The sequence below is a fragment of the Zalophus californianus genome, chromosome 12 (assembly GCF_009762305.2).
Source record: "Zalophus californianus isolate mZalCal1 chromosome 12, mZalCal1.pri.v2, whole genome shotgun sequence".
In the NCBI taxonomy this organism is placed as follows: domain Eukaryota; kingdom Metazoa; phylum Chordata; class Mammalia; order Carnivora; family Otariidae; genus Zalophus; species Zalophus californianus.
Window position 1 is genome coordinate 9944477 of NC_045606.1, and position 26940 is coordinate 9971416.

At 42.7% G+C, this 26940-nt stretch overlaps 1 protein-coding gene across 4 annotated transcripts in view; it reads right to left on the reverse strand.

Moving 5' to 3' along the window:
• HECW1 (HECT, C2 and WW domain containing E3 ubiquitin protein ligase 1) overlaps nt 1-26940 on the reverse strand; it is a 437510-nt gene that overhangs the window by 15704 nt on the left and 394866 nt on the right. For all 4 annotated transcript variants that reach the window (XM_027574949.2, XM_027574951.2, XM_027574948.2 and 1 more), the window contains 2 exons: nt 2590-2688; nt 1909-2038 (listed from right to left, as the gene is read on the reverse strand). In XM_027574949.2, coding sequence (XP_027430750.2) covers nt 1909-2038; nt 2590-2688 — 229 coding nt within the window. The remainder of the gene's footprint in view (nt 1-1908; nt 2039-2589; nt 2689-26940) is intronic.

Here is a 26940-nt window from a genome sequence, read left to right on the forward strand (position 1 = left end):
TGTGTAACATGTTCTATTCAATATTATGACACTTTTACTTTGTTTATGCTGTATTTTTGCCACACAGAATTAAAGAGTAATTTTAGTTCACTATGTCAATCTTCCTTTATGACTTTGAAAGTGTGTCACATCTGCATTAGCATTCCTTACTGGAAGACTAAAAATAAAAATCCTATCATTTTCTTCTTTTTTATTTATTTATTTTTAACAGTCAGATTTCTAATCCAGGTGGAATTTATTGCGGTGTGATGAGTTAGGTTAAGAATCTAACTTAAAAATTTTTAAGATGGCTACTCCATTGTCTTAAACTTGCTAAATGATTGCGTTTATTTTACAAATTTACCCTCTACTGCAAGGCAAATGTAAAGAATGGGCTAAAAGAAGTCACAGACAAGGGAATAGTGTATTTCGTACTTTCACCTAGTACATGGCAAGACAGTTAAGTGAATTGTATATTCTTTTGGGGTTTTTTTTTGGAAGATTTTGTTTTTAAGTATTCTCTACACCCAACACGGGGCTCGAACTTACAACTCCAAGATCAAGAGTCACACACTCCACCGTGCGACTCTTGGGGCCCAACAAATCGTATATTCTTGAACATATTTAAATGTGCTCTCTATAGTTGTAAAAAGAAAAGAAATTTTTTCTCAAATATGGAAGAGGGTATTCTTCAGAGGTATGTTTTACACAAAGGAAATTCGACAGAATGTTGACATTTTCCAGGACCTGTCCAAAATTCTTGACTATGGTATGGGTGCTGCAAAGTTCTGTGGGTGCCTCTCACGCACAGACTCAGCACGCTGTTCACATTTGTGCTTATATTTATGCCTATAGGTACTTATAGAGCCTACCAACTCAATTCTCACAACGACCCATTACAAATTATCACGTGTCAGAGGCTTTTGAAATCTCCTGTAAATGACTCAGGCTATGGTTAACCTGATACAACTGTAACCCAGAACATTCAAAGATATGTAAATACTGGTTAAAAAAAATGAGAAGCTTTATCTTATTGAATAATATTTATATACATGCATTTTGGAAGAGCAAATATCTAGACACTAGTAATAAAAAGAAGTATTTTTGTAGTTGCACAGATCACAGAAATACCTTCCAAATGTATTTCACACTTCACGAAAGTGTTTTCTAATCCATTATCACTTTGATTTTCAAAACCTCTATAAAGTAGATCCATATCATGAAAAGGAAAAGAAGGAAGAAGACATGGGCAGCTTTATTAAAGGAAGTAGTCCTCAGTGAATTATATTTTAAATGAATGAGATTCTTTGTTTTCTGGATTAAAAACAAAATCCCATTACTTTTTGATCTAGCAATCCCACTTGTGGATACACATCCAAAAGAACGGAAAGCAAGGGCTTGAACAGATAAAGGTACGCCTATGTTCACAGCGGCATTATTTACAATGGCCAAAATGTGGAAGCAACCAAAGGGTTCATTAACAGATCAATGGGTAAATAAAATAGGCTATATATACATATAGTGGAATACTATTCAGCCCTAAAAAATAAGGAAAGCCTATCACATGCTGTAATGTAGGTAAACCTTGGGGACAATGAGTTAAGTGAAATAAGCCAGTCACAAAAAGACAGATACTCTGTGACTCCACTTATGTGAGGTGTCTAGAGCAGCCAAGTTCGCGGAAAGAGAAAAGAGAACGGATGTTGCCAGGGACTGGGGAGAAGGAAAAATGAGGAATTCCTGTTTAATGGCTATAGTTTCAGTTTTGCAAAATGAACAAGTCCTAGAGATTGATCGTATAACAGTGTGAATATACTTAACAATATTGAACTGTAGACTTAACAACAGTTAAGGTGGTAAATTTTGTGTTATGTGAATTTTCCACAGTAAAAAACCAATGTTCTTTTCCAAGCCCCATGTCTCACAAACCTGTCCAAAAACTTCTTCGTTAACAGTGAAAGTGAGGTCTAGGATATCCGTGATATTGTTGTCCTTCATCCATTGCAAACTCTGGTGGAATTCCTCATCCAAATATTCCAAGTCGCTCAAATCACAGGGCCTGGGTGCATTCCAAGGGCACAAAGTAAACAGTTTGTTAAGCAAACGGATGCCCAGACCTGGCTAAAACAATATGGACCGATTCTAACAATCTGATGCTCTTGAATATATTGACGAATCTTTTTAGTTCATTCAATGCTTTTTTTTTTTTTTTGAAATGACAATAATAAATATGGGACAATTATCAACTCGTGGATTCTTGATGGCAATTGGAAAAAAGTTTTAAAAAATATTTTAAAACAACTAAGTTTTAGACAGATTAATTCTACTTAGTGTAATGCAAAGTTTGTACTATTACTCTAATTATTTATATAAACTGATTCATATCCGTCATATGAAGTTATAATAGTCTTCTCCTACGCTTACATAAAAACTCTAAATGCCTTTTTATTGTACTAAAAGGTTTATGTGACATCTAAGCACTCAGAAAAGTCAACAAACAGGAATGGTTAGGGCAAAACAGGGATGGAGCGTCCGAGGTACCAGGGAGGCCAGCACCTAGTGTCCTGCAGGCAGGGCTGGGTGGACCATGGCCTGCAATAATACACTTACAGTCTCAGGAGTGCCTTATAGAAGGGCCTTGTGAAGAAGGCGTCAAGAAGGTACTGATGGATCAAAGCCAGGCCTAGGATACGACCACTAAACCTGAACCTGAAACACAGACAAGGCAGAAAAATGTAAAGGCAGGTGGAAATTTGCATTGTTAAATATTTTAATTTTAATTTGTATTTAATGTGTTTCTTGATAGTACTCATTGTAAGCTGTTTAAGGAATTTGCCAATTGATGACACAAGGGAGGGACCTATTTTCCTCCTTCTTATTTACCATGAACAATGCCTATGTGCGTGGTCTGTATTAAAGGAACCCTCCTCTCCCGCAAGTACTAGAAGAGAGTCATTATGCTGGAATCTTCTTCTCAGAACTGACAGTGTAAGGACCCAAGGGAAGAAGTGCACTGGTAAAGGGGAAGTCTGGAACCCTAGATAAGCAGTTCACATTGAACCTGAGGAGGACATAGAAAGTTTTCTGGACCATGCGTCCTTATCTATTCAAGCATTCCAGAGATACCACCTGAAGGCCTAATGTGTGCTCAGTACATGCCAGGAGGTAGAGGACTTGAGTATGAGTTATATATGGCAATTATGCTTATAGTCAGTAGGAAGAACTGCATGGAATCACACGGTGGTAAGCATAAGCTGAGCCTACATTGCTATTTGACATTGCTAGCCACACACAAACAAAGAACAGGTCTCTGCTGGGAAGAACTGGTCCTGTAGATTTGGCTACCTCCAGATATAAGGGCCTTTAATGATTTAAAACCTTATTGGGGCAATACAAATGCAGGGATCCAAAGGGGTACGTGCACCCCAATGTTTATAGCAGCAATATCCACAATAGCCAAACTATGGAAAGAGCCAAGATGTCCATCAACAGATGAATGGATAAAGAAGATGTGGTCTATGTATACAATATTCCAATACAATGGAATATTATGCAGCCATCAAAAGGAATGAGATCTTGCCATTTGCAACAACATGGGTGGAACTAGAGGTATTATGCTAAGCGAAATAAGTCAATCAGAGAAAGACATGTATCATATGATCTCACTGATATGAGGAATTCTTAATCTCAGGAAACAAACTGAGGGTTGCTGGAGTGGTGGGGGTCGGGAGGGATGGGGTGGCTGGGTGATGGACACTGGGGAGGGTGTGTGCTATGGTGAGTGCTGTGAAGTGTGCAAGACTGTTGAATCACGGATCTGTAGCTCTGAAACAAATAATACATTTTATGTTTTTTTAAAAAAAGTAGGAAGGGAAAAATGAAGGGGGGCGGAAATCGGCGGGGGAGACGAAGCGTGAGAGACTATGGACTCTGAGAAACAAACTGAGGGTTCTAGAGGGGAGGGGGGTAGGGGGATGGGTTAGCCTCGTGTTGGGTATTAAAGAGGGCACGTATTGAATGGAGCACTAGGTGTTATATGCAAACAATGAGTCATGGACCACTACATCAAAAACTAATGATGTCATGTATGGTGATTAACAAACATAATAAAATAAAATTTAAAAAAAGAATAAAAAAGAATAAAACCTTATCGGGGCGAATCCTGGGATTTTTTTTCTAATATCCTGAAATTTTTGCTAATAACTTGCTTGGCTGATTGCTGAGTCTCCCTGGAGCTTGATCCCATTATTGCCCTGCTCTTAAACCAGATGCTTGTCTGCTTTCTCTAGCACATTGGTTCCCTCCCTGTATGGGCTTTGCTCATCTCTGGCTCCTACCTCCATCACGGGGGTCTCCCTGGTCTCTTTCCATCTAAGTATATTTTACCCTAACTGTAGACTTAGTTGTGACTTTTTTCAGACCCTCCCAGTTGGAATTTTCAACTCACCCATCTCCACTACCTTTCATGAGACTCTTTTTAGACTCAGAAGATTTCCTACTCTATAACTACTATAAAAATTGTTAAAATGAATAGATCATCTGATCCCATAGAATGAGCATAATTGTAAATACCACTTCAAATTGGCATATTTCAAGTGGTCAGTTCTATTTGCAGGAAATAACATACAAATATCAACATACAAATATTATTGACTCTGAAGAGACTGGAGGTGAAGGGAATCTCAGCGAAGGTGCACTGTGGATGGGGGAAGCTCATAGAATAATCAGACGTCTCAGAGTCCTCGAGGCCAGTGTGCCCCACTAGTGCTTTGTCCCTCAAGTGCTGTCTCCTGACCAGCTCGATAACTGACCAGTCCCCAACGTGGTGACCACACTCCTGTGTATACAAACACAGGCTTCTACCCCAATACAGGCTTGCCCACTCTAACTGGGCTCCAAGCATTACAGCTGATGCTTCTAGCATGATGGTGGCGTTGTGACCATCCAGATGGAGATGACCAAGACCACCCAAAGCAGGAAGAGAGCAAACATCAACACAGGTGCCCGGCCAAGTACCCTCTTCACTTAGAGGTGGCCCCCAAAGGCCTAGTAAAGAGAAATTGTAATCTCAGCAGGCAGTAAGTATCCACAGATATGGATTAGAAGAAAATATTACACAAGAATACAATTTTCAGCTCAATGTTAAAAAAGTGGATTTCAGTGAATTGTAAATTTTCTAACAAAATATAAATTATTCAGATCTATTCAGGAAGAAGCAGAAAACTTAAATAGACAAATGCCCACAGTATGAACTAGAAAATCATAAGGAAAAGGAGTATATACGAAGTTGATGACACACACATATGTATTTAAAGACATATTCTTTCAAACCCTCCATGGATAGAAAGCCCCTCTGCTATTTATATAGTTCCAGAAATCAGAAAAGGATAGAAAACCTCTTAATTCATCATTATGAGCTACCATCACCACAAAATGGAATCTGGAGAAAAAGCAAAAGAAAGAAAACTAAAGACATTTCACTCATACATTTAAAAAATCATGATTTAATTGACTGAGCCACCCAGGTGCCCCCCAAAATCATAATTTAAACACCAGAACCTACCAATCCATTCCCAGAACAATGCAAAGTGATTAAAGATATCTGATTTTAGGAAACTGAGGAGAGTTTAATATTAGGTATTCTATTATTAAAATAGATTATGAAATCAAAAGACAAAAATCATATGGCTTTTGTTGTTGCTGGAAGCTGAAGTTACTTGATAGTATCTGCCATCAATTTTTGAGGAAAAATAGCTTTGTAGTAAACCAGGAATAGAAGATTGTTTCCTTACCACAGTGATGAATGTCTATCTCAGCACCCTATTTAACAGTAAAAATGCAGAAGGATGCTGGTTACCACCACCCTTTACAATATGCCATGAGCTTCAATGACTGCAATTACGTATGAGTGAAAAATTGGAAACAGGTTGGAAATAACTTTCACTGAGTGCCTATTGGGCCAACATGATACTCATGTTATCTCCCTGAGCCTTGCAACAACTCTATATTTTCACAATTATAGCTATCTTCATGTCACAAATTAAGAAATTGAAGGTCAATAATTAGCCCCAAGCAAGTGGTATGGTGAAGACACCAATGCATAGATGCCTGGCACCAGATCAGGCCTCTCCCTTTGTGTCCATGTGAAGAAGCCAAACAATAGAGAAGTTAATCCTCTGGTCTAGGGGCCGGGCTGCCTGGTGTGGGATCTCCTGTAAGGACTTAACCACCTGTTCTCTGTTTCCTCTTCTGGAAAACTGAACTTTTTAGACGATATTATTATCTTATTTTATGTTGGCTTCCAACACCAACTTGTGCTAATTAGAAATATTTTGGTTAAAGTAAACTTCAACTAGCTTAAGCCAAGGGGGGACTTCTTTATAAGTTCCTGGTGGTATCTCATGGAATCCAGGGTCAGGAATGCAGTTGGCTGCCAGGAAGATGAGGCACTTCAGTGACATCCCTCTCCCTCATCCACCTTCTCTCCTTGACTTCTCTTTGTGCACATCTGTTCCTTTCTTCTCTCTCGCTGTCAGCACTTCCTGTGGTTTTCATCCTAGAGAGACCAACTTGACTCTCTCTTCGTCCAAATTTCCGACATGATTCCTTGCTTGTTCTGACTCAGGTTGGCTGCCCACCCTGAACCAATGGTAAGTGATCAGGAAAGCAAGGTCTGGGGAACGGTCTCAGGCTTTGGTGTCTTGTGCAGCACTGTGTAGTGAGGATCACCACTGCCTACCTCTCAACAAGGGGCTGCGACCAGATGGAGTGCAGCAGATGGCATGGTTTCTAGCACAGGAGACTTGCAATGCAGACCACCAATAGACAGTTGTTTATTTGTTCTGAATGGGTAGATCATAAGATGGAATTTCTAAAGACAAAATTACATTGGTTTCACAGGCTGATGTGGGCCACTAGTAAGCCCCAGATAATTTTTTTGTAGGTGTGCAAGCCATCTATGATAATGTGGTTTGGCCTTACATAAACACAGACAGGATGGCTCCTAGCCAGACCCATATATATATATATATATATATATTATATATATATATATATAGTAAAATATATTCCAGAGCAATGAACTATGATCTGGGATATGTACAATACAATTGTACAATTCAAATCCAAAAGAATAGCTTAAAAAGCATAGATTGAAATGGAAAACGTTTACTAGTTGAATAATTGCCATGGTGCATAATTTCATTTATGAGAAAACATCTTCTAGTAATTGTGCACTTCCTTTGTTTGTCTCACTTAGCTTGAACAACTACTTGCTGGGAAATTGGTTATACTTGTTGTTACAAATGTGTGGGAATTCTGAAATGGAATGAAATTATGTCTTTTCAGTCTCTGTATTGATAATTGAAGAAATTATACACACAATTTAAGCAAAAAAAGTTTATGTTATGTTAAGTTACTTGGCACAAAGAGTTTTTTTAAAAGATTTTATTTATTTATTTCTGAGAGAGAGAGCGTGCCCAAGTGGGAGTGTGAAGAAGGGTAGAGGGACAAGCAGATTCTACGCTGAACACAGAGCCCAATGCAGGATCATGACCTGAGCTGAAATCAAGAGTTGGACACTCAACTGAATGAGCCACCCAGGCGCCCCACAAATAAGAAGTTTTAAGGACAAATAAAAGTAAGTCCAGACTGGGCCTTCCCTGCCTGTGGGTATTCATGTGTCACTTCAGTATCTAGGCCCCAGGGTCCTCCGTTGCAGAGCCCCCGTGTGTGAACTTGCAGGACCCCCAACCTTCCTTCCTCATCAGGGACCCCACAAGGAGTCCCAGCTGATACTGCAGGTCAGCCTGGCTCACAGGGTGTGGCACTGTTCCTCTTTTTCTGGGCTGCCATTTTTGAAAGCATACTGATATCAGCACATCCCAGAGACGGTTAACGTGCTTCATGTTCTAGCGTGGTGCCATTGCCATCAATCCCCAGGCTGCTGCTGCCCAAGATCTGCTCTTTGGAGTGGATTGTGCTCATTTTTATTTTGCTGGTAGGGAAGAGCTCTTCTGTGTTAACCTGCTCAGTTAGACGGACTTCACAGCAGAGTTGCTAGGGACCTGAGAGTTTACGATGACTCCTTTTGAGGTTTACTCACTGTCCTTCAATCCCTAGGCTGGCAAAGTCATGGTGGCCCTAGGGAGCAGCTACCACCACTCATTCACATCTCAACCTCAGGCTTGTGGGCCACTTCTGGCTTGCTGTGCCATTCTTCTGCTTCCCTTGAGCTGTGTTATTTCTGAGGACCTAGATTCCCTGCTCACCCTTGCTTTCTGTTGGCTCTCCTTTGTGAGCATATCAGACATGCCCACATGTGTTTAATGAGGGGCATGATTCAACTTCTTTTCAAAGGAGGGGCCTTAGGCCCCAGGTAAATCAGCAGATGCAAGTGCAGACAGCGTGGAGGTGTCTGAGGACACAAAGAAGACTCGGAATGTCCCCTGAATGCATGTAGCAGACATGCCAGCTACACCATGGCAGGTCCCTCTGGGACCCTTCCCCTGGTACTAGATGGTGGGTCTCAATATTTTCTCCATTCGAGCCACTTGAAGGATACAGCACTCTGATGGGTCAGGAATGGGGCCTCCCTTCATCCGTAATCCTCAAGTCCGGAGAAGAGAGAGTTTCCCTCTGGCTCCACCTTGGGTATAATATGAAAACCCCCTAGGATATTCTGATACGCCATCATCTTAAGATGTATTCCTGACTCTTTAAAAGTACATATGCCATTTTTTCCTATTTATTTACTGATCAGAGATTAATCCACGGAAATCCATTTGGACCCAAGACACCACAAAAATATGATCTGTATAGCAAAATACCAAGAACTCCACATTTAATAGAAAAAAAAAATCCCTTCTATTGAGAGTCAGTCAACTACGGGTTTCATCGTTAAGAAGACATGGTCTATTTTCCTTCAGGGGAAGAATGTGGACAGCTCACATTTACATTTCTCAGCCTAACCCCACCAACCCTGTGATTTATAGAAACGATCCTTGGACTCCTAAGTTCTTTTCATATCCTTGGTTTTTCCATGTGTTACAAGTTTTTGTTTTTTGGTATCATCAACCCTTACCCTCCTGCCAAATAAAACAAAACAGAATTGGGTATTCTTTAGTGTAAAGAAAAATATACACAGCATAGAACGTATCGAATAAAAGTACATCAACTCTGTCACAGGAGGTAATGTCTTTGACCTTGATGGGGCTTTACCCTGCCTATCAGTTGGTGAGCACAGACACACTTGTGTGAATGGGATCACCTTGCCACTCCTGCTTCTCTGTAGCTTCCTGTTTTCATACCACAGGACAGCACAGACACCCTCACATATCTGTAAATACGGGTCTTCATCATCCGATTTAAGTAAACTTGCACAGTATTTCATTTCATAAATGTTGTTCACTTGTTTGGCCCTTCCCATTCTGATGGAAACCTAAGTGGTTTTCATTTTCATCCATCTGCTCATAGGTATTGGGGGAAGCAGCATGCAGCCAGTTAACTCTGGGACCATCAGGGGACTTTTGAAATGGGCAGATGTCACTCTTCAAGCATCCTCCTCAACACCTCGCCAGATATCTGGAGGGTGAACTGCGGTTGCCTCTGATGATTGAAACTGCAGCCGCCACTTTGAGCTTTCATAAAGACACGGAGGGAGATTATGGCGGGAGATATGAAAAGAACCACTGGTACTGGCAAGGATTTATCTCAGTTTCTATCTGGGTTTTGTACATTTTAGTGAGTTCAAAAGGCAATGGAGTTTCACACATTTCTAGCACATCTTCCCACGTGGTTTGAAAGCGCAACAAAGACTCGACTCTCCCCTTGAGTGGATTACCATCTGTTGACTCATTAATCTTTGGGCGGTTTGCCAATAATCCAAAGAAGGCAATGTGGTGGGAAGGACAAAACTGTAAGTTCTGATGTCAGATTGCCTCAGTTTAACTCTTCTGCCCTGTGTGGCTTTGGGCAAGCTGCTAAACATCCATGGTCCTCAGTTTACTCATCTGCAAAATGGGGGTCATAATGTATAGGGCAACGGCTAAGACACTAAAAGACTTTGCCCAGGGACTAGTGGAGGTCAGTCCACCTGGGTGTTTAATAAACACCATCTGCAGACTGGCACGCCTGATCCGTCAGAACCCCAGGGATGCTGGACTGAGAGGGGAGAATGAATGTGGACTGAGCCAGGGCACCAGCATGCAGTTTGTGGCTGCTGCAGACCTACAAGCTTTTGCTCTGCTTACACACAACATTCATGCATCACAGTGCCCGGCACAGGGAAGGGTCCCACCAAGATTTGTTGAATTGAATTAAATTAAAAATTTTCATCTGATTTTATCCCAGTCGAGCACGACTATGCAAGCCTACTGAAAATTTCTGAAACATCATATACCATTTGATGCCCGTTTCCAGTATTGATAGTAGGTCCCCATTTAGGAAGACAGACAGAAAGACTGAACTGCAGAGGAGACTGGGTGACTGGGTCCACGTATGGAAAGATGTGGCGAATGTTTCACACCAAGAAGCCAACATAGCAGGCTTCTCCCTCCCTACCTCTCCCTCTTCAGTCTCTCCAGTGGAGCTTTGCATGGGAACATGTTTTAGCAGGAGGTAGTATGTAATGATTTCACAGTGTATTTTTCGACTGATTCTTTAAACAAAAGTAGTTTGCGCAATGGCAAGAAATTCAGTCAGGAAGTTTGGGAGAGGAATTTCTTGTTCACAGGCTGGATTTACGGAAGGGAAAGCAGATGGCTTGACAAGCGAAGAAAATAACACCTAATGATACCCTGAAGGACCTTTTGGAGAGTGAATCAAAATACTCTTAAAAGGCTTCTAATTAATCCCTTTATATGAAAGTGATATAAGAATGGAATAAACCCCTCAGTGCAGTACCCAGGTAATATGCCAAGTCAAAAAGGTTTTTCTGTGGTGTATCTGGTAGTTTGATCCCCTGGCATTAAACTTGAGCCCCTAATAATTGTGTCAAGGTGTCTCGGGGTTTAGTGATCTTCTCAGCTTCTTCTTGACCTGTAAGCTTTCAGTCTCCCTCTGCGTGACTCTGGTTTCTGGATCTTTGGATGCAGCACCACTCAGCATCAGCTTCAGCCTTGAAAGACTTAAGGCTGACCCTATCTCCTGCCCTTCCTAACAAAAGGTGATCAGACAGTATATTGAGAGGACAAGAGGCTGGACACTTGGTGATAATATGGTTGGCCCCTGCTGCCTTTGGTGAGGGGATGGGGGCTGAGGCAGATGTTCAAGCATTTGGCAGGAAATGGCTCTCTGACTGCATCCACCTGTGCACTGCCTATTCCCCGCAGACTGACAGCAGGTGGTTTGTGTCAGCTGAATTCTAGAAGGTTCTCTCTGAAGCAGCCATGCTTTCCATTCCTGCTACTTTGTAGATCATCCTAGGTCACTGCTTCTCTGGCAATTGACGGGACTTTGCAGGGGTTAAGGTCCTTTGTGACTCTCAAGAGAGCAGCGCTCGTTCCTCAACGGTAGCACTATTGAGTATTGCCGTTCTGTGTGCTTTAAGACATCTGACACTACTGGTGGCCTTTCCCCACTAGATGCCAGGACCAGTTGTGATATTAGCCCACCCTGTCTCCAGACATTGCTCAATGTCCCCTGGTGGGGGTGAGGGCAAAGTCACCCCCTTGGGGGAAGAATATCCAAATAGGTGATTATAGTCTCCTTTCTAACTGGCATGTAGGTATCACAGGCCTCTCCTGGGCCCTCCGTGGCAATGAAGGTCACCAACGCAAGGCTTTGTGTTCCACTCTGCGATACCTGAGCAGTTTTTCACCACTCCTAGAATCTCTAGGTATACCTTCCTACGACACCAAATGGAATTTTATATTCCCACCAGAAACTTGGCCTCTAGGTTTCTCTTGGGGAAAAGATGGGAGGCAAGAATGATGCCTCCCAAATGCACCAGACTGTGCCATCCTTTCTGAGGGGAGGAGGTCCGATCTGAATGATGGAAAGGGGTGAGCCTCTAGGAGAATGAGGCATTATAAGTTGGGGGAAGAGTGATATCCAGTGTGGAAACACATACAGTTTGTTTGACTAACAGAGAATGGAGCAGTGGGACTGAACCCCAGACAGAGAAATGCAAGAGGGTAGAACATGAGTTTGGAGAGACGCCCAGGGGACAGAACATCAGGGCTTGGCAGGATGTAGGAAGGACTTTGGGTTTTATCCAAAGTGCGATGGGACTCCCCCGGAGGTTTCACGTAGGGTCTATGAATGAACTGACTGATGCACTGAAATGATCACTCTGGCTGCTGCATGGAGGAAGGTGAGCGTGGCAAGAGTGGAAGCAGAGGGACCAGTTGAGAGGTCCGTGCAATAATCCAGATGGGAGGTGATGGTAGCTTACACTGGGGTGGTGATAGTGGAGGCAATGAGGTCATTCAGGATGTATTTTCATGATAGAGCCAAGGGAACTTGCTGATGGATTGGAGGGGAAATGTGAGAAAAAGGGAGGCACCGAAGACAGTCAATGGTCTCGGACCAGAGCAGTTGTGTGGATGGTGGTGCCATCTAGCAGATGAGAAACACCAGAAGAGAAGGTTGCAGGAAAAACCTGAGAGTTCTCTTTCAGACATATTAAGTTTGTCATGCTTATTAAATATCTGGGTAGAGCTGCTGAGTAGGCAGCTATGTCAATGAGTCAGTACTTCCGGGAACAGGGCCTGGCTGCAGATGTTAATGGGAGGGTTGGCAGGGTGTAGATTGCATTCGAAGTTATGCAGGTGGACAAGACTTCCCTGAAGAGGTATACGCAGATAGGGAGGAGGACCGAGGGCTGAGCATGTGTAACAGTCACAGATCTGGAAGATGAGGAGGGACGATAAAATAAACTGAGAAGGCATGGCAGTGAGGTTGGAGAGGAACCAAGAGAACATGCTTCAGGATGGAGGCAAAGACCAACTGTGGCGGGTGCCTCTGAGATCAGGGAATAGGAGGCGTGAGAGTTGCCCAGTGGATCTGGCAACCTTGGTGAGAGCTGTTTCCATGGGGGTGAAGGGGAGGAAAGCCTGGCTGGAGAGAATGGGAGAAGAGGAAGTGGAGAACATGGCACAGATAACTCTTCGTACAAACGGGTCTCTAGGGGAATGGTAAATCAGAGTAGTAGGTGGAGGAGGGGGTGACACCAAAGGAGGCTTGGGTTTGTTTCTCAAATGTGAGAGAAATTAAAGTGTGTTCATGCATGTTTGATTTCAACAAATTTACTGATTGTCTACCATGTGCTAGGTGTGTACAAAGATGCCAAAGGTAAACGTTCACTTTGAAGAGTTTACAGGACAGTAGGGAGATAGATATAACAATGCAACAATTCACTGCCACGTAAGATGTGCTGTAGAAAAGTACACAGGGTGTGTGAAAACACCACACTTGCTGATTTGGGAGGGATTAAATCTAGGCTGGGTTTCTGGAGGAGGTGATGACTGAGGTGAGCTTTGAAAAATGAGTAGAAGTGAGATCACGTAAGGCAGGGAAGGGCTTTCCAAGAAAATAAAATCACATGAGGAAAGAGGCAGGCAACAGAATGGAATGTGTTCATGATGACTAGAGCATGAAGAGTGAGGAGGGGCAACATTAGGGTGAAGAAGGAGGAAGTGGGAGGTCCTGGAAGCTCTTATTTTCCATGCCAACCCGCTCGGGTTTTAAATCCTAGACAATGGGGACCTACTGAAGGGTTTAAGCGGGAGGGAGGGATATACTTGGGTGGCACTTAAGAAATCAGTCTGCAGTCATGTGAAGGATGGATTTGGGGAGGAGGGAAGATTGGACGGTGTATTACAGTATGTCCAGGTCATGGTGAGAACAATTTTGGAAGAAAAATGTCAGGGCATGGAGCTTTACGTGAGCAGAAGGCGAAATGAAGGATGGCAGGAAGTGGCTCATGGAGAGATTAGACGGATGCTAACTTGGAGGAGGATCCAAATAAAGACGTCTAGTAGGTATTTGGATAAAAGAGTTTGCAGCTCAATGGAGAGGTCAGGCTAAACATATAGCTTTAGAATTCACACTGTAACATGGAGAGAACTTTATAAAACAGGGAACTTTGATTCTATTGTTATATTTTATATAGAATTCTATCTATCTTTCCATCCATCCATCTCTCCAACCATCCATAAAATATCATGGAAGGACTTGAGTCAAAAAATATTTTTTTAAAGATTAATTAATTTGAGAAAGAGAGAGCGGGGGGGGGGGGGGGAAGGGCAGAGGGAGAGGGAGAGATGGTCCCAAGCAGATGCCTTGATGAGCACAGAGCCCCATGCAGCGGGGCTCCATCTCACTCTCCTGAGATCACAATCTGAGCTGAAACCAAGAGTCGGACATTGAACTGACGGTGCCACCCAGTGCCCCTCAAGTCAAAGTATTAATAGTCTTTATTGCTGTGTGGAGATATTTCCTTGTGTGAATTAAATTTCTTACAATGCATGCACATTACTGATGTTATAAAAGCATATATGTTTATTTACATATAAAATATGCAAGTAAATGTTTCCACTAAGGAAAGGAGTGGTAATAGTTCACTGGGTCTGTTGATTAGGTGGTCTCTGCTGCTCATGGAAAGGGCGGTTTCGGTGATGAATACTGACATCAGATTCAGTAGAAGTGAATGAAGGAAAGGAGCCCTAACCAGGGGGAGAAGGTAAAGTATAAAGATGAATGAGGGAGAGGAAACTCGCTCGAGCAAGGGCACAGAGGGGACGGGAGCAGATGGATCCAGAGCCTAAGGGGAAGGGTCTGTCTTGAACAGAAGGAGGGCGATGCTGGGAAGGTGTCAGCACCGGGCATTTGCAGTCGGGGTGTGAAATTGAGGTGGTCGACTCCGTGTTTCTACGTGAGTAGGATCTGAGGTCATCTCCTCAAAGTGATAGAGCCTATTAGGCAGGGGCTTTCAGGGGAGTGGAATGGAAGGTGCATCAGTCAAAGGGCTGGCGAGCTTTGCTAAAGAACCTGCTGAGGTCAGAGAGTATGATTTAGGATTGTACCATCTCTCAGAATTATTTCTTTTTCTTTGGTGCTAGAGGGACAGGAAACAGCTCTGGCACTGAATGTGGGAGAGCGCATTATGACATTGATCCACGGTGGCGTCTTGCCCATCAGATGGAGTGCAAGCATGGAGGCCTGGGGTGAAGGAAGCCATGCCAGATGGGTAGGGGATGGTGAGTCTGAGGTGCAAATGAACTGGGTGAGCAGCTGTGGTAGGGGGAGGAGGTGGGAACTCTGGATGTACAATGATTGATGGTGGGATTTTAAATTTTTCAATTTCAGATATGGCACGGTTCTGGGTGATAATGAGGCTGGGAGGGCCTTTTGTGGGAAGCAGGTGGCCAGAGAGCAATGTAGGTCAAGGCCTCTGGGGTTAGGTAGATTAGGTCTATTCTCTACACCCACCTTTATTCAGATAATGTTTCAAGGAATGTGTAAAGAATCCCCTCCCTCACACCCCCAAAGTTGTTTAAATATTGCAGATGCAAGGCATGATTTTTATTTGGCTTTCATAGCTCCTTGTGTGAGGGAACAGTGTTGCAATTAGCTGAGAAAACTTGAGTTTTTCTTCATTGGCCATGAAAGAGACTCTGCCAACACAAGATAATGACAGGATATTATCTTCTGATTGCTAATTAGCAACTGAAATGAGTGTCTAGCCCTGATGCCTGCCAAGTGCCTGCTATTACTATCAGCCCTGCAGGGGGCAAACGAGTAAGAACAGGGCTGCTTGGTCCTCAATATGGTGGCCAAACGAGTGACTCCTTTTTAGAGAAAGCTCTTCTAGAAGTATATGATGCAAATAATCTGTGCCTTTCAGTGGGTTGAATGTTGGCCCCCAAAGAAGATAATGTCTGTTTCCCAAACCCTGGAAACTGTAAGTGGAAAAAAGGTCTTTGAGGATATGAATAAGGATCTCAAGATGAAATCATCTTGGATTATTCGCATGGGCCCTAAGTCCACTGACAAATGTCCTTATTAGAGACAGAAGAGAAGACACAGAAATAGAGGGAAAGGCCACAAAAAGAAAGAAGCAGAGATTGGAGTGATGCGGATACAAGCCAAGAAATTCTCAGAGCCCCCTGAAGCTGAAGGAGGTAAGGAAGGATTCTCCTCTAGAGCCTTCAGAAGGAGCATGTCTTTGCCAACACCTTGATTTTGGGCTTCTGGCCTCCAGACTGAGAATACCCAGTTTGTGGTAATTTGGTATGGCAACCCTAGGAAAGGAATAGAGAACACAGAGAATCCAAAAATCCTCTTTAGTTTTCTGGAATGCCTCTCAATAAGCATATTATTGCCTAGTTTGTAAGTTGATCCACTAAAGTCATATATTTCATTTCACGCAAGAGGAGAATTTACCTAATTTCAAATGAGACAGGGAGTCTGGTTCCATGCCCAGACTTCTGCGGAGAAGTTGACCAGGTACGGCCGCTTGCCTGGGTAACTAAAATGCTCTGACATCTACTATATCCTCATCTGGGTAATCCAGGAAAGTGAAGGTTTAAAAGGTCTTAATTATCTGAGCTACACAAAGCAGAGACTATAGGAGATCAATGTCACTGTGTTCCAAGCAGAATTCATAATGCCTTATTGACCCTTTAGATGTTGTGTCCCTCTCTTGCCTGTGACTCATTGAGCCATGCACAATATTTTACTGAAACTCAGGTTAAAAAGAAAACAATCAATTTGATAGAGCCCAAACAAATTTTAGGTCTGCCTTCCTTCCTTCTGACAAATCATAACGAAGTACCTACCATTTTTAAGGAACTGGGCTAGTTGGTGGGCTACTTAGGGAACACAAGAGACGAGCCTCCCAAGCTCCCATGGAGCATACTGTCTAGTGACATCATTAGGGTTCAGGAAATTATTAGATTTACTGAGGTCTCAACTTCAATGACGTTCTATAATTTTCATGTGATTGGCAAAGTAATAATGGCTCTGACAACATCAAGTTCTTATGCTACACAGGTCCTGATATACCCAGGGTAGCAGGACTACTTGAAGATATTTAAGTAATTGCTCCTGAATTAACTGGATTGATAGAGGGGGAACATAGGAAACATAAACCCAACAAAATAATAAATAAATATGATATCGAGGTTTGCAACTATGTTTTATTTGGCTTTATTGTTTTGAAGGTTTATCTGCTGACTGTACTTTTCTTTAGATAATAGAATTAATTGATATTCTTTGGGATTGGAATATAAAAAGACAAAGTCTCTAGAAGTCTGGATAGTAGGGAAAGCCAATCTTGGAGCCTATCTTTGTTATTCATCATCTGAAAACTGGAAGCCCGTCTTGCCCCTTTTTTGCCCTTAAAGATTCCAAGGTCCTAAGATCTGTGCCCAGCCTATATCTGGGGATCTGTGTCTTGGATCATATCATACACCTCCTTAGAAGTCTAGAGTGATTCACATGTACCTTTCATAATGACATTCTTTTATTAAATTTAAAAATTTTTTAAAGCTTTTATTTATTTGAGAGAGCTAGAGAGAGTGTACTAGCGAGTGGGGCGGGGCATACTGCTCTCTGCGGAGCAGAGAGCCAGATGCCAGGCTCAGTCCCAGGACCCTGGGATCATGACCTGAGCTGAAGGCAGACGCTTAACCGCCTGAGCCACCCAGGCGCCCTATCACAACGATATTCTTGATCATTAGATTTGTATGTCTGCACCAATTATCCCCCTTCTCAGATCACTCGGATCCCTTGATCCTGTTCTCAACTTAAGGTTAAACATCTGTCCCTGGCTTACCTCTGCAAATGCCATTTTCAACACTTTTTTTGGGACAGCTTTACTATTCTCAATTTAGGAAACCCATTCTATGGGATTTACATTGGCCCTGACTCTCCGTTCATTCTAGTTTCTGCTGCTCTCAAACTCCATCCTTCCCACTGCTCTGAATGTACATTTCCTCCTATGAGACTGAGGCGAAACAAAAATAAACCTCTATAGTTTCACATCATTTATATATTGTTTAAACCTCTTCCAATAGACAAGATGCTGTTGACTCTGTTAATTCTATTTGGTATTTAAACAAATCAGAAAATGAACAACTTTCTTGGGAAGTACATCTTTCAGTGACTTAAACAATAGTTCTGACTTTGTCAGTTTTTATACTTAGAAAGCGTCAAGCTTAGGGATTTCTCGGCCATGATATTTGTCACATATGCTAATTTATTCTTGGGCTTGACTTTGTTACTAGCGTGCTTTCTTTTCCTTTGTCTTCAAAGCAAATTGCTAAGGTGGGCAGCATCAATTCCTACGTATTTAACCAAGCCATAATAAATGTATTCATAAGAAAAGTTTGAGTCATGGAATCAAAGCATAATTTTTAATCCCCACTTTCTATGTATGCTTAAGTAAGGTAACGTAAATCGTCTGGTCAAATTAATTAACTGTGATTCTTTCAAAAGCCTTCCTCATTTAAGTCCTAATACACCAGGGAAATCAAGAGAACAGTAAATGGCCTCTCCCATCCCTTGTGCAGCAATGAGCTTCTTCCATCCCTCCACCAGCAGGTGATCATACAAAATCTGCTGTAACTTCTCTTCCAATAATATAAGCATACAGGAGAGCAAAGGTGAAATAACAGCCTGAAAACCCAGATCTCCTGCATGGTGGGAACCTTTTTTTTCCTTTCAGTCCTTTCAATTTTAGGCCTACATGGGCATGTCACAGCTTCTCCACTCTTCTCTTCCCATCTACAAATAAGGGATAATAATGTTAAAATTTGCTTACCTACCTCATGGGAGAATTAAAAAGAAGAGTAATTTAATGTTAATAGGTTCTTTGAAGATGAAAAGCACTTCATAATTGCTAAGTTCTATTTTACTTTATAAACCTATCTCAAAGATATTCCTCTTTCCTTATGCTCATAATAATTATTAATTAAAAATAATTATCCTTTCTCGACCTCATTATTTAAGTGCACACAATATTTAGGATGTTCCCACACAACATATGTTTCTATGCTTTACCCAACATTATTGCCTTCATTTTTGGATCTTTATGTCTTCTAACTTCTGACATACTGGTAAATTGAGTGAAAATCTGTTGTTTCTGCCTGTGGTGATTTCATTTCTCTGTGTGAAAACTGCATGAACACCTGGTTTTCTTCTTCTCACGCTCTCTGAGGGCTTTTGAAGCTGCCAGCATCTCAGCAATGTTTCTGCAACCCTTCTACCCGCATCAGAATCCCTGGGGTGCTTGTTAAAGTATAGGTGCATAACACAATAAAATAAAATGAAAAAATAAATAAAATAATGGGATGCATGAAACAAAACAAAACAAAATATACGTGCCTGGAGATTAGACTCTGTGGGGTGGGTTCTGGGAAATCTACATTTAAAACAAGTTCTGCAGTTGCCAACTAGAGAGAATCACTAGCTCCAAACCCCTCATCCTTTTTTTTTTTTTTTTAAACTGGGGGGAAAAATGGTCTGAAAGTCAGAAGCGAAGTTTGGCTGTACGCATCAGCCATTGCATTTTATGAACAGACACCAGAGAAGGGATGAAGTGTAAAGACCTGTCTCTTCTCAAAGCAGATGGTACATTTACACTCAGCCCACTTACCTGCAGCCACACGCATCTGTCTGTGCCACCTTCCACCCCAATAAATAGGGGAGGGGTTCTTCTTTTTGCCAAAACTAATCCCCTTCATGTGTCGCCAGCTTCAAGTGTACATCTGCAAGCTACACTTGTCAGTTCTTTCCTTCCAGCCAGAAAGAGGGAGCTGTCCCCAGTTCAAGTTTCTCTCTTCACTAGCGTGACAGGTCTTCTTTCCTCCTGCGTCCTCGGGGCTCTTGTCCCTATCAATTTCCTGCTCTCTCTTATAATTCAAGTCTTTGCCTCTCCTTATTTTCTCCTCAGAAACCTTACATGCTGCCAGCTGCTCCACACAGCTAGGCTCCCAGGAAGCCTGGGCTTTTAGGGCTATTGATTCCTAATATAAATTTTTTATTGAAGTATAACGGACATACAATACCCTATTAGTTTCAGGTGTATGTCATAGTCATTTGATATTTTTATACATTACAAAATGCTCACCATGGTAAGTCTAGTTATCTGTCACCATACAAAGTTATTATGATATTATTGACTATATTCTCTATGCTGTACATTACATCCCCATCTCTCTTAGGAGCCGAACTCCCTTAGGAAAGTGAACACACAGTGCAAACAGCAGCGGCAAGTGCCAACAATTATGACATCCTTGCTCTGGAGCTGTTTTGGAATAGGTGTTAGGAAAGTGGAGTTTTGATCCTTTGCGGTGCCCAGTCCTCTAAGCAGGGTGACATTTTGCTGCTCCTTGCTCCCATGCCATGCCCAGCATTGTTTTCATTCCCTCTGCTTGGTGCACATTCCTGACAGTTGAGTGCAGGGTTTAGCCCCAAGCTAGTCTCCCATCTCCACAGCTAATAGTTGGGTTGGACTTGGCCCTGGCATCCCCACCAGTGGTTTGCTGTGTTATTGCTTCCTCCTGGTCTACAGGAAGACTGCGGTGTGGTACCTGGCCCTCCTGCACAGCTGCAGGCCTGCTGGGAGGGAGACGGTGGTCTACTGGGCAGGTGACAGCACTCGGCCTGAGAGAAATGCCTGCCTCAACCCTCCCAAGGAACTCCACGTGAATCCTGATTCCTGAGAGGCATGACCTCTCTCTAAGCTTTACCCCTGAGTCCAGGAGGCAAGTGTCCTGGAAGCAAATGATTAAAGCAAGTGGGAGGCTCCCTTCTGGATGCACTAGAAAGAATCAGAGCATGGAGTCAGGGGTCTGACTGCACCGAGGCTCTTTGCCTGGTTCCTGCTCAGAGGCTGGGTTAGGCTGATCGAGTAACCAAACATGTCTAAAAAAATGACTTATTCCAATATTGAACATGTTTTTATGATACTACAAGCCTGCAGAAATATTCTTTATCCTGCAAAAATATTGCTGCCCTTGTTCAGCCATGAGATACTTTTCTTTTCCCAACCCCTTTCCATATGGGAACATAAAAGCAGGGGTTCTCAACAGGGAGACATCTGCCTCCCAGGAGACATTTGGCAAATGTCTGGAGACGTTTTGGGTTGTCACAACTGGGGATGGTGGTGGTGCAACTGTACCTAGTGAGCAGAGAGGCCAGGGGCACTGCTAAACATTCTACAACACATGAGAGAGTCCCTACAATAATCATCTAGCCCCAAATGTCACTAGTGCTGAGGTTGAGAAACTGGATCGAAGGAACCACTCTAGCTCTCTCTAGGACCTTCTAATGTCCCTGCAAAATATCAAGGATAGAACAACAGCATCTACATTTAAATACGTATGAGGTGCCAGTCACTTTCGCTCCACCTTTATAACCACCATGCAGAATAGCCACTGTTCTCTCGAGGAGGCTGAGATTCGGACAGGTTAGGAAAACTGCCCAGGTTCACACAGCAATGAAGACCTGGAGTAGGAACTTACACGCAGGTTTGCCAGGCTCTGAAGTCATCACCTCTGGCTGGGTGGCACTCTGCCACAGGAGCTGGAGTGCGGCCTCTCTGCCTCTACCTCTGAGTGGGGCTAAACCCTGCACTCAGCTGTCAGGAATGTGCACCAAGCAGGGGGAATGAAAATGCCTCTCTATCATGCTGGGTGCAAAGGGCAAAGACAAAAAAGTGTTGCCTGATCCAGTTTCAAAACTAACGCAAATCTTTACAATGCAGAGACCCAGGGAGGGAGAAGGATCCGAGTGAGCAAGTGAGCGGCCACCCAGCACCTGATGGAGACTGGCTCTACTTCCGTTGTTCTAGATACTGGGATCGAACACGAATTCCACTGGCAAGCAGTTTCAGGTAAAAGTGTTTGAGCACCTTTGTTTCTCAAAGAACTCAAGAGGAGATGAAGTTGTTTTTCAGAAGAACGTTCAGGAAAGAAATCAGGAAGGAACTACAAAATACTTTAAGTGGGCTTTAAGTGTGGGTGAAACGTGGACCCACATGACTGAGAGGAGAGGGACAGAGGAACGATAGGAACAACAGAGAGCAGGGGACAGTGCCGAAGGGGGACAAAAGAGGCGCTGGCCGGGGAAGGCAGATGGTGTCTCAAGGCCTGCGGTCTCAGAACTCAGGTTCGTCCTGAGGGTCTGAGGCATCTGGACTTGATTCTGTAGACAGTGGGAATTAGTAAAGAATTTTGTGCTGAGTAGCGGGGGTGGGGGGTGCGTGGGGGTGGGTGGTGGCGGAATGGAATAGAGCGGTACACGCGGTATTTATAATGTGCCAGAGGAAGCGCACTGCCAGGCCGTCTGTGACCATCACCAAGTCCCCAGGAGTGGGGGCGCACAGAGGAGTTCATGTCTGAGACATGCTCCCCTCTAGTAATTTGGCTAAGCCCCTTGTACCAAATGGCATTTTCGTCTTTAAGAATTTATTTTAAAAAAATTATACACATGCAATCTTTAGATAAATTCACTAAGACGATCATAGATCCATTTTTTAAGCTTGCCTTTTGAGTTTGTTTATGGTATTTCTTTTTTTTTGTTTTAGGATTTTATTTATTCATTTGACAGAGACAGAGAGAGAACACAAGCAGGGGGAGCAGCAGAGGGAGAGGGAGAAGCAGACTCTCCGCTGAGCAGGGAGCCCGACGCGGGACTCCATCCCAGGACCCTGGGATCATGACCGGAGCCGAAGGCAGACGCTTAACTGACTGAGCCACCCAGGCACCCCTGTTTATGGTATTTCTGCCATAAAAATTATTTTAATTTTTATATATATTCTAATATGTCTTTTCTATGATAGATTCTAGGGTCCAATCATGATTTAAAAAGTCTCTACCACGCAAGGTTTCTTGTTTCTTTTACATTCTCAATAATGTTTATGTTCTAGAATATCTGTAAGTCACCTAGATTTGCTTGAAGAGATTTTGTTGTAATTTTTACATATGCTGGGGCGCCTGGGTGGCTCAGCTGGTTAAGCGTCTGCCTTCGGCTCAGGTCATGATCCCGGGGTCCTGGGATCGAGTCCCGCGTCGGGCTCCCTGCTCCTTGGGAGCCTGCTTCTCCCTCTGCCTCTCTCTCTCTCTCTCTCTCCCTCTCTCTCTCCCTCTGTCTCTCATAAATAAATAAATAAAATCTTAAAAAAAAAAGACTCTAAAAAATTTTTTTACATATGCTTTCAGATCAGCGAGAAATTTAACCTAACGTTTTGTTGAACAGCTCACTGTATTGGCATCATTAACTAATGAGTCCATTCTTTGCCAACTGAATTGAATATATTAAATATATTAAATCCTCAGGTCTGTTTTTGGATAATGCAAGTGTTCAAAGTGAGCATTCTTTCTAATAGTTTTGAAATTTTACCCAAAATTTCTCACAAGTTCTGAAGAAAGCTGGGTTAAGAAATGAACAGAATGGACATGGTCACAACGGGTCATGCACATTTTAACGGTGATTTCTAAGCTAGTGTACGCGCCACAGTTCCTTGCCAGCACTGCTGGGGAGGCTACTCAGATTCAGCCAGACGGGACCCACGAAGCTCTTGGTCTACGGAAGACCCTAGCGACTGCTATTGGATGCCTTGGGGTAAGCGAGTTTATCTGATCCTGACTCAAATAAAAACTACACACTGAGCTCTTCTGTTAGGAGGGGCCCTGGGAGGTTGAAGGGCCAGGAGACATCCAATGCGATCTCGTGATATTGTGGTTTCTACCTACTAATTCAAGACTCTGCACATGTAGCAAGGGATATTTAAAATATGTTATCCAGGGCTTCTCAAGTTCCACAAAACTCTACAATTACACTTAATACCCACTTGGCCAACCTCTAAACATGTTCCAAGGAGTCTCCCTCCTCCCCGCACCTCCCCTTGCTAGAGACCTGAAAGCAGAAGATTTTTACCACCCAGGTAGTGTCTGCTTGGAAAGGGAGAGAGGTCCAGACAGAAGCAGAAGGAGGGGAAGAGTCTATGTTGCAGTTAGCAAAGGCTCTTGGAGATTTTGACTTGAGAGGTCTTAGAATCCTGCTTATGACACTGATAACGGTTAGATTTGTCACTGACATGAAATGACCACATGGACCTTCTAGCTGTTGAACAGAAACTGATTAAACAGTGTCAGATTTGAAACCTGGCTTCTGAAAATTCTTGCACTGATGATTATGTAAAGAGTGACTCATATCACCGTAACCGCTTAAAGTGATGCATGCTAATATTTAAAACAGAGCATGTCTGGTGTTCCGGCACTCTGCCTCAAAATAGAGAAGCTGTTCACCTATTTCAATTGTTTAGACTTCAGTGTGTCTTAGATTTGCTCTGAGAGAAGTAGCATTTAGAATCACTGAGACAGAAAAAGAATTTCCAGTGGTGAGTTTAGAGAGGACAAATTGGTAGAATCTTAAATGACATTCAAAAATGAGCACTGTTTTTCTGAATCTCAAATATTCTGAACTAAAAATTGAAATGAGATTGAAACTCCCATAACCAAGGATTTTTAACTGGGGAGCAAGCCTGCTTTCCTCCCTCCCTTCCTTCCTTCCTTCCTTCCTTCCATTCATCCTTCATGCCTCCCTCCCATACTTTTTTCTTTCTTTGCTTCCACACATATTTCTTGAGTGCCAAGTTTGTGATTAGGAAAACAAGACCCTGGTCTTACAGGGCTTACATTCTAGGGGGAGAGACAAACAATAATGAGTTATAAATATACAAGATAAATATGCTTTATCTCATATAGCAGTAAGTTCTGTCACTATGAAAAGCTCTTAAGTTGGAGAGTTATAAATGGATAGGCTATTTTAAATCAAGTGATCAGGGAAGGCCTTTAGAGGAGATGTTTAAGCTGAATGTGAATCTTTCCTATTCAAGCATAATAATGTGAAAATATACGCATTTTGCACCATTCATACCTTGTATTAGACGTAAAAATAAGTTTAGGGCTTTGCACATTTATAGTTTTGTCACCTCCATTCAAAATATATGAGAATTTTTTACTTGGAATTTTCTTATATATCACTTTATAGCAAGTGGAAATTTTCATATACTCAATTCTCCATCATCTATAATTCATCACCAAGTTTTGCTTTTGCCCATTCTCCTTCTGAAATAACTTGATTCCCACTGCTTTTGCCCTAGTTTATTTTCTTTTGAAAGAAGTTTTCCAACAGCCTCTTAAATGACACCCCCATTGCCCACTCCAATTCAGCTACTTATAACCAGAGTTGACTTTCTAAAATACAGATCTGATCAAGACATTCCTCTAAAAATATTACATTGTCATCTTCATGATAAAATCCAAACTCCCTGGAATGCCATCAGAAGCCCTTTCCTACTAATATGAGGATGCCTTTATAGTCTCTTTATCTCTATTCTGTAGCCATACCAAATGGATGGTGTGTTCATATGTGTGTTCACTCCTCCACCCTGCTGTGAGTGTTGGGACCTCTATCTGGAAGTCCCTTTCCCCCATTCATTCATTTGTTCATTCATTTGACAGACAGAGAGAGCGTGAGCAGGGGGAGGGGCAGAGGGAGAGGGAGAGGCAGGCTCCTCGCTGAGCAGGGAGCCCGATGCGGGGCTCGATCCCAGGACCCTAGGATCACGACCTGAGCCGAAGGCCGACGCTTAACAACTGAGCCACCCAGGCGCCCCAATTTCCCACTCATTCTTAAAGCTCCTGTACCTACTACTAATTACCATACAATGTGGTAAGTGCATAATGAGGTATATATAACAATTATCACATTGTATTGTAATGTGCCCAGTTAAATACCTGCCTTTGCCCTAGTATGGGGTCTAGAGCCTGATGCCGGAGCCAGGTTGCCTGGGTTCCAATCCCTCCTGGGTTGGTGACAATTTCTGTGAAATTGGTTCTATCTTTACCTTATTGTCTTCATCTGTGTCAGTATCTTCATCTACTCAGTATCTGGGTTATAATATTGTTACATGAAAATGTCTAGAACGGTGCCTGGCATGGTTAGGAAGCTTTCAATGGATGTTTTATTATTTAGCTTTATATTAACTTCTGTGTATTTCCAGGGCCATAAAATCAGCGTACAATAGAGATAGAAAGAATAAAAAGATCAACATATGAACGCCTCATTAATATGCAAATGGCAAAGAATGAAGATCTAGACTTTGGAATATTACGTTGAGATTTCTGCAGTCAAAGACACATGTGATAGACACATACAGCTTAGCAAATGGTGATATTTCTAGTGGATGGATGGGAAGTCCTGAGTTGTAGAAGCTCTTCTAGTTATTTTTAATCCTTGCCTTTCACATTCATGGGTTTCCCACGGTTCTTTGCCCTGCGTGGTAACCTTGGGGACAGGCTGCTATGGGCTGCAATATCTGGAGGTCCCTTGCCCTCTGGTTTATGGGTGGCTTGGCCAATGGGACTGGAGGATGGAAGAAGAGTGTCGAGATGCTCTTTGCCAGCCAATTGCTGCCTGACTCATGTATGGCAGGGCTGCATCCATCCATCCAGATGGTCCTTTTAGGCAAGGACCAACAGGGCTTCAGCTCCATCTCCTCTCTCTTACTTGTCATGAGTGTTTCATCACTGCTGACTTTGACAGGGTCCTTCTCAATCTGTAAAGTCAGTGGTGCAAATAAGTAAAGAAACAGCAATTACAAGAAGTCCTTTCAGGTCTATGACCAAAAAAAAAAAAAAAATCAGATTTTTTTCAGTTTACTTAATGTGTGTATATAGATTCCTCACTATATTCATTCATATTGGGACCTCTCAACATTTGAGTAGAAACAAAGGGAAGTAGGTGGAATCCATATGCCCCCCTGTACAGGCTTTGGATTTCATTGGCTGTTTTCCAGTGTATGTGAGGCCCACACACAGCAAGCAGGAGCCAGAGAACTTCAGGTAGTTGCAGTCAAATGGCAGCGTGCAGGGAAGTCTCCTCTGCCCATCTCTTTGGGTGGTGGCTGGCCTGGAAGCAGCTGACGGGGAGGCCCAGTGCAGTGTG